The following is an 8,891-nucleotide window of genomic DNA, read 5'->3' on the forward strand; positions in this document are numbered from 1 at the left end:
GAGGGAAGTTGATTTGTTAGTAATCGAGACTTGAGTTGACTTGTTACAATATTTAGTCCATTGTTATCTTTCCTTGTGGCATTTCCGATTATTTTACTTGTATAGTTCATGACAAGAAATGATTAGGTTCATGTTCATGTCACTCACTGATTATTTTTGATAATGGTCTGTGATCAGGTGTGACAATTTGCGGTTCTATATACAGTCTCCTGTTGTAGTTGGCCCTTCGTCTAGGCTGTGGTTGTAGCAATGGCTATGGTAAATGATGATATGAATGAAGACAATGTTAATTCATCTCTTTTGGATTCAATAACCTCCAGGATTGGCTGTAGTTTTTGTGGGTCATAGAAAAGATAGCCAAACCTATGTTCGCAACCAAATCTTAGCTTGTGAAGAAACCGGATTCAGATCGAAGTTGCAGAGTTGCCGGAATCTTTGCTCGAAGATGAAATTATCCGTGCTTTGACAAATTTTAATGAGAATCCAGATATTCATGGCGTTCTTGTGCAGCTTCCTCTTCCTGAGGTATTTCTGAACTCAGACTAAATTTTGGATTGAGAAGTCTTTTGGTGGTAGTAGAGATCTTTTGAAACCCCTGTCAAATCTAATTTTTTTTCTTTCTTTTCATTTGAATGTATTTTCCATTACATTGTCTTTGAAAATTGTAGGTAGCTGATTATCTAATTTTGCTTTCATATTTTATGTTTTTTTTTTGCTCTCTGAAGTCCTCACAGTGAAGCTAGAATTCCCATTTTTGGTAGTAACACTTATGAATCGAAGATTTAATAGCAGAAACATGTTGCTCTGGTAGATTTTAAAACTAAAAGAAAGAGCTTTTGTACTTGTTTTGTTTCTGAATGTCCGAATTAATAGTAATTTGTTCTTTGTAGCATTCTTTGAAGAGTAAATTGCCAATATTAATTTGGCGGAGGATGAGGGCATTAGAAATTGGAAGGCAAATGTGAAATACATCAGGAACCTTCAGTTATAAGTGTGTTTGAGAGCTTTTAATAGCTCCGTGTCTACCTCTTTTTATCATAGTTATGAAACCTTCAATTAAATGACCCACTAATCAGTTTATAATCTCGTCATGACATCGTTGCCGTTTTTATATTATGAATGTTTACGTTTTACTTATTTTGAAAGTCAATTAGCTCAAATGGAAGAGCATTGTGCAATGCACAAGATGTGGGTTCGACTCCCATATTGGCTATGAAATACCAAATCTTTCTTTTATTCTAAGAATGAAATAGTGTATTTGGTAATCCTATTTCCACTTCTTATCACGGACCTAAAGAAAAAAGATGAGGAAATTGGACACTAATTTCATGCATACATATGGTTGTTTAATGCACATAGGTTGTTTTTTCATGCATCTAATAGGCTATATGGGACTCGAACCCATACCTTTGTGCAAAATTTGCACATTGCTCTACCATTGAGCTAATAGCCTTTAAAATACGCTAAATAAATACGAGTATCATAATATAACCAACTGATGCAACTAAAGAACATTTTAATGCATATGGAACCTTATTTCATGCATATAGAACCTTATTTTATGCACATATAATTTTATTTCATGCCCATTTAACACTTATTTCATGCACGTAGAACCTTATTTCATGCACGTAGAACCTTATTTCATGCACATGGAACCTTATTTCATGCATATAGAACCTTATTTTATGCACATATAATTTTATTTCATGCCCATTTAACACTTATTTCATGCACATAGAATCTTATTTCATGCACATAGAACCTTATTTCATGCATATATAGTATTATTTCATGCCCATTTAACACTTATTTCATGCACATAGAATCTTATTTCATGCACATAGAACCTTATTTCATGCATATATAGTGTTATTTCATGCCCATTTAACACTTATTTCATGTACGTAGAACCTTATTTCAAGCACATGAAACCTTATTTCATGCACATAGAACCTTATTTCATGCATGTACACGGTACAAGTATCCTAAAATTTAGAGCGTGGTAGAGTACTTTTCCCAGTTAACAAGAAAGCAGTAGAAAGGAAAACGGATAACTCAAGACAGCAGGGACAGGGCACCCAACTAATCCAGTGAGAAAAAAGAGCTTGAATATTGCAGCTCATATGGGCAGGGAAGACTAGAGTCATTCATTTTGATGAATCATTTTGTTGATTCAAATATAGTGGAGGACCAAAGTCTGGCTACACTCGAAACAATTGGCAGGGAAATTAAGAACTTCTCGTTCATAAGTCATAAGCTAGTTCCAACAATCACGCATAACAAGTTAAAAGAAATATAATCCAATATCGAGAAACACACACACACACACTTAGTAACGGCGGTTGAAGCGAATTAGGGGAGCGAAAATATGATGATTAAAGGGCGAAAAAGATAGATCGTGATTGACTACTAAATTGAATCGATTAATATGTTATTAATCAACATGCAACTGACAATTGAAAACAAATGACATTTAAGAACTTCGTGGACCTTTCATCACAAAAAGGGTAGTTGTAAGCTTAGGTTCTATCTTCATACGTAAAACAATATATCTATTCTATAAAAGATAGTCCACCTGAGATGATGCATTCTTTAAGACTGAATGGGCATAGGCCCGCATCATACTCAATGCACGCGACTGTCAATAAGATTAAAAAGAAAATATCATATCTGGCTGGTGAACTTCCATCAAAGAGAGGTTCCCCAATTTTTTTTCCCTAAATAATCTCAAAAGGTTGATATATATTCAGTGACATGCACCTGGAGTTGACGAAATTTGACTAAGTAAACGCTGGATTCAGCAAATTGCGGATTGCTCTCAACATATCTACAGTTAAGAAATGCAAATACAACAAATAATAGGATTAACAATGAGAATGCATATACAAAAATAAGAAAGCAGAAGGTTCGCAGTACTAAAGAGAGCAGTCAACATACGTTATGCACTCATCCAGCTGTTTTAGGCGCGGAAGAAAATCCTTGTTTCCAACTCTCACACTGGTAGAATAAAAACTTGTTGCAATCTGAATAAACAAATAAAAAGAATCAATAATGGCAGAAGCTTAGCGCCTCTAAATTTTTAGAACTTCAATATATGGGGGGAAAATGATAACCCAACCATTTCTTAGTTATTATACACATCTACACTACTTTCCACCAGTGAACAACTGAACATGTATGGTTCATATTGCTTCTATTCCTCTCCATAAATACAATTTAACAAGAACCCCAGAAATATTTGTTTGCAAATATCTGAAATTGAGATGAGCTAAATCGGATGTTGTTGGAATTTTATCCAAACTCATATTAGAGAGGAACTATAATCGGAGGATGTTGCATTTCTTGTAACAATACAAGACCCAGTAAATTCCATAGATGCTCGGTTGTTCTGATGTTGTCTCTAAATTTATGATGATGAGTTGATTGCTACGACCACCGCAAAGCAATTTCCCAATTTCGTAGAGCATTCAACATAAAAGAGCTACAGTTTCATCATTTCATGGTCAATGGGTCATCCCTCTGCAGTTGGCAAATTTTTAGTGTATACCTTTCGTTCTATCAGCTGTCATTAAATTGTTTACTATGAAGTGTAGAAAGTCGCAGACCGTCTCGTCGAGTCCCTTCCCCCAACAATAAAACAATAGCAAGAAAGCAGAACAAATCAGGAATTCAAAACTTAATGAACTAATTTGAATCATGAAAATTACAAAAATTGAGGAAAAAGAAAGAAAAGAGGGAAATTGAGAAATCTACGGAACTTGGTTCAGCATCCAAATAACCCAAAATGAAATTGCTAGATGTGCAAGCAGTACTACAAGAAAAAAAAAGAAACAAACGACGGAGCGAAAGAAAAGCTGGAAAATGAAGTAAACCTGAAAAGCAGAAGCCTTAGTAGTACTCCCCATACGAAACTCATCCAAATTAGTCTTCCCAACCACAATTAATTACCTTAAATAGAAAAACTACCAGAAATTAGGGTTAATAGCAGTACACAAATTGACGAATATGAGGAAAAATTACATGTATGAACAAATTAGGGAAAATATGAAGTAGAATTGCAATTAATTAGAGCAGCATAGTACCTTAATTTGAGGTAATGAACCTCGTTGATGGCGGTTGAAACGGATTAGAGGTCAGAAAATCCTGGTGATGAATAAGTTGAAGCTAATTTGAGAAGTTTGATGATCAGAGATGATGATCGAAAAGAATGATTGTCGAAAAGAGAGAAAAAAAAGATGAGTGAGAATAAGGATTTGTGTAAATCAATTTCAGTGAAGAATTTGGGAGGGGGATGTCGTTGTTTTTAATTTTGTTAATCAACACTGTTCATCTCACCGTCAAACTTTAGATTGATCTAAGGGCTCTAAGTGGTTCTCATGGTTCTCATTATCTCCATGGTTCTCATAGGATCCCAAATATATATATATATATATATATATATATATATATATATATATATATATATATATATATATATATATATATATATATATATATATATATATATATATATATATATATATATATATATATATATATATAGGGGCGGATTCGAGTCTAATCGGGTTAACGTATTTAACCGCATTTAACTAAACTTGAGTTGACCTTTTTTTTTTTTTTTTTTTTTTTTTTTTTCGGATACACTTTATTTCTCTACCACACACACCTCTTATTCAGATACATTTTATAATATATGTAGATACACTTTTTCCACAATAAAATTCTATATGCACTTTTACACTTTTTTTATACTAATTTTTTTTACAGATACACATGTCACTAAAGCTAGATACATATTTTATATTTTGCAGATACATTTTATATTATTTGTGGATACGTTTTACACTTTTTGCGGATACACATGTCAATACTCCCAGTTACGCATATCAGTAGTCTCAGATACGCATGTCTATACTACCAGATACACAATTTGTATGTGTATCTAGTAGTTTTCGTATACGTATCTAGTAGTATTCATCCACGTATCCACCCCCAAACACTACTTCCCACCACTACCGACTGCCACCACGCACCGCCACCACCGACTGCCACAACGCACCACCCCACCGCCGCCACAACTCCACCGGCAACAACTCACCCAGACCCAACGTCGGCCACACCGCCGTTATCAAGCCCACTACAGCCGTTATCAACGCACATTATAGCCGTTATTGAGCCCAACTCCACTGGCCCATTGTCCACACAAAAATTATTTCAGATTTACCTTACCGAGCCCACTGCAGCCGTTATCGATGCACACCCCACCATTGTCGTCACCACCACACCCAACATCTGACCACTGATCCGTCTTTAGCTAGGCCATAACCACTGCTGTGAATATTAATCGGGCTAGTGATTGGTAGCAAACCGAGGCATTGAAGCATCAAATACAATCATCATACTGGATTATCCACCGTTCTATCTCCTCGTATAGTTCGTATGTAGCTAGCTCTTTATTTGTATTTCGGGCTGGCCACTCCTGAGTCCTGAGTACCAAAAAAAATTCAGATATTTGTGCTTTATCAATTATCAAGTATCACGGAGCCTAGCTAGTAGTAATAAAGAAATTAATCGTACATATTAGATGGATTTATTTATTGTTTTCACATTGTCTATTACGAAATGTTAAAGATACTTCAACTATTGATTTTAACTACGACCATCATCATAAAGAAAGCAGACTACGACCATCATCATAAAGAAAGCAGATCGGAGCCTATCTAGTAGTAATTGGAGTTAAGCATAAGAGAAACCACCAGAAAAACATAAAACCCATGCGCACCACCACCGTCATAGTTGCCTAAAATCCACCACCTCTGACGGTGGTTGTAGATCTACAATCTAATGGCAGAAAAAATCAAGTCAAATTATTCTTCAATTATTTTTCATTCGAAATCTCGTTTTCTTCAAAAACTAAGTGATTCAAACCATAGATCTACGAAAAACGAAGAACAATTTCATAAAATTAAACGCATTACTGAATGTTTTGGAGGATTTCGAATCTAATAAGGTGGTTTTAGTCTGGGTGGCCGGTGACGGAGTTGCAGCTTGGTGAACTACATCGGAGCTGCGTCAAGGTCGTTGGCGATAAGTGGGATGTGCGGTTGATGCGACGATAAGCCACCGTCGGAGCTGCATCAAGGTCACCGATAAGTGGGATGTGAAGTTTGGAAGTGGTTGGTGAGTTTTGAGTGAAAATGAATGAGATAGAATAGGTGAGGGAGAGTGATACGGGATGAGATAGAATATATAGGGGAGAGTGATACGAGATCAGCGCCCTTTATTCTGTTTAATTCAATGGTTGAGATGAGTTCGTACGGTTCGCACCATAATTTGGTTCGTACAGGATCCTGATTCTATATATATATATATATATATATATATATATATATATATAGAGATTGAATCATGTGAGGCACCCTTCTTAGGGTGAGGCGGCTGGACTCATTTTAAACCATCAGATCTAAGAATTATAGAGTCACCAGATTATAACACGTGTCCCTCTATATACTCCCCAACTAACTCATCATCGTCATTACTCGTTCATTTTTTTTTTTGCATGTTCCTCTCTCTCTCTCTTCAATCTGGATTTCAGCTCACTCTTTTTTCCGCCATTAATACCGAGCTTTCATCGAGCTTCCAACCGCCATTACTACTGCGTTTCATCTAGCTTCCGACCTCCGTTATCGTCCTCAGCTTAGGTACTTTTGATTAATAGTATTCATTTCAATTAATCACTAATATACTTAGCTAATAATTCAATTCCCCCTTCACAAATCAATCGAACAAATCCTCAAAATCTAGGGTTTCATCCAATTCTTCTCAATCTCCGACAAAATCAATCGAACAAATCCCCAAATTCCACTTCAATTAACCTAGCTAATAATTCAATTCCCCCTTCACACACTTCAATTTCGATCAGTCAAACAATGGAGGGATCCAAAGAATGGAGGAATGTTATACCACGAAGTACAAGAAGCAAAACTTTGCGCTAAAGATACATTGTGTGAATACTGAGTATTACAAGGTCCTTTTTCGAATTCGATTTGGCGCTCTCGCCGCGGATCTTGATCGTAAAGAAAGGCAGATGATGATTCAAGGTACTAATGTTGGTGATTTTAATGCTGAGGTTTCTCATAATGTTTCGCTTGGCGGCGATTTTAGTATTCAGGTAGTTATACTCAAATACTTGTAGCTTTCATTTGGTACCTGTGGGGCACCCCAACTCATTCGTAGTTAGGAGCTATCATGCCTGCAAGTCTGGTCTGATTTTGAAGCTGCTGTAAAGTTTCAGTCGATGGTAAAATGGTTAGACATAAAAAAGGGTCACTTTCATTTCTGAGTTTGTTGGATAAAGTATTTAAAATCTATGCGTTTTAGATTAGATGAACACCTTATTGTAACTTTACTGCAACAATCTGATGAACTAAGCAAAACCAACGATGATTTGCCAGTAAAATCAGAAACCATTGAGGGCCCATCTTCTGTTGATGGGCAGAAAGATGATGTAGTTGATGATGATGGGAACCCTGCAACCGAGAAACTTTTGCCTCTTGAAGTAGATAAGGATTTAAAAGAACAAAAGGATCATGTTGACTCAAAGCGTGGAGGAAGCTAGTTACGCAACTAAGGACTCGGTGAAGCCAAATCCGATGCACAGGAGCCTGATGACTCACCTGAATCCACAAGTCAAGATCTTTGTGACAATGGAGTCATCGGAGGAGTCCTATATCAAGGAGCGGTGATATGAGATCTTCGAACACGAGTCATATGAAACCAAGGTGCAAAGGCTAATCACACGAGATGAAGAACATAGTCATAATGATATTACTAGGGAAGTGAGCAATGAGTTAGATATGCAAGAAGCCATGCAAGAGTCAATGTGGGCTCCACACTGACGGTGGAAGGGCCAAGTGATGACAAGAGCGGCAATCAGATTGAGGATTACGAGACCGGTGATGTTGTTCTTTGTTGTTGTCGAATCGGCATCCCTACCGAGTCCCAAAACCATACCTTGCTGACTGAACTTTCTAATGTTCATGATAATGAGATTGTATCTAATGAAGTAAGTCAGGAGAATGATGAAAAGATTGAAGAGCCGAAGCCATCTGGCAAAGATGTAGCTCATGGGAAGGATGATAGACTTAGCCCCACATTCGATGCTTCTGACTCGGCACATGCTGTCCTTGAGCTAGACAAGGTTAGAAAGGAGATGAAAATGATGGAAGCTGCATTGCAAGGAGCTGCTCGACAAGCTCAAGTACGTATGCTTTCAGTCCACTTGTGGAATGACATGGAATTTGTCATTGATACAAGTCTTAACAGTTGAAGTTACTCATTACTACACACTATTGGGTGACTAGCTGTTACAGGTATCTTTTTGTTATTGTTTTCTGTTCTCCAGACCAAAGCTGATGAGATTGCTAGGCTGATGCAGGAAAACAAACAAATGAAGTCGATTGTCGAAGAATTGAGAGTAAGCTGTTATTTCTCTTAGCCTTCCTATTCCGAAATGTTTTCAATTTTGTCCTTTCTATATAGATATTATGTAGGTAATAATAGAGCTTGCTTTATAATGTACATGGCATGTATTTTGGGGAAGAGAGCTTGCCAATTTCATGACTTCCTGGGGGATCACAATGACTGCTCCTTTGATGCTCAGCTGGAACAGTGGAGGTCATCTCTCTTGCCTTTTTTCCAATACTAAAGTTCTTCTACCGAATTCTCTCTTGCCTTTTTTCCAATACTAATGTTTAGTCTGCAAAGGTTAGCTTAATTACCCGGTAAATCAATGAGTGCTAATAGGCCTAGTATTCATGAGTCATGATCGGGCTTTGAAACTCATCAGCATCAAAGATGCTTTTGCGGCTCACTTTACACCCAAAAAG

At 36.8% G+C, this 8,891-nt stretch overlaps 1 protein-coding gene across 1 annotated transcript; it reads left to right on the forward strand.

Annotated features, from left to right (window-relative positions):
- The first annotated feature begins 7,709 nt into the window (after positions 1-7,709).
- LOC141629770 (uncharacterized) lies at positions 7,710-8,515 on the forward strand. Its single transcript, XM_074442720.1, has 3 exons — positions 7,710-7,744; positions 7,858-8,263; positions 8,408-8,515. Exons 1-3 carry the CDS (start codon positions 7,710-7,712, stop codon positions 8,498-8,500), a joined length of 534 nt encoding a protein of 177 aa, XP_074298821.1. The 3' UTR covers positions 8,501-8,515.
- The last annotated feature ends 376 nt before the right edge of the window (positions 8,516-8,891 follow it).

The sequence above is a fragment of the Silene latifolia genome, chromosome Y, assembly GCF_048544455.1.
Source record: "Silene latifolia isolate original U9 population chromosome Y, ASM4854445v1, whole genome shotgun sequence".
NCBI lineage: Eukaryota > Viridiplantae > Streptophyta > Magnoliopsida > Caryophyllales > Caryophyllaceae > Silene > Silene latifolia.

Coding starts and splice junctions, on each gene's coding strand:
- LOC141629770 (XM_074442720.1), top strand. CDS start 7,710: ATGGAGTCATCGGAGGAGTCCTATATCAAGGAGCG. Junction 7,745..7,857: donor GAGTCCTATATCAAGGAGCG/GTGATATGAGAT, acceptor GCAATGAGTTAG/ATATGCAAGAAGCCATGCAA. Junction 8,264..8,407: donor GAGCTGCTCGACAAGCTCAA/GTACGTATGCTT, acceptor TCTGTTCTCCAG/ACCAAAGCTGATGAGATTGC.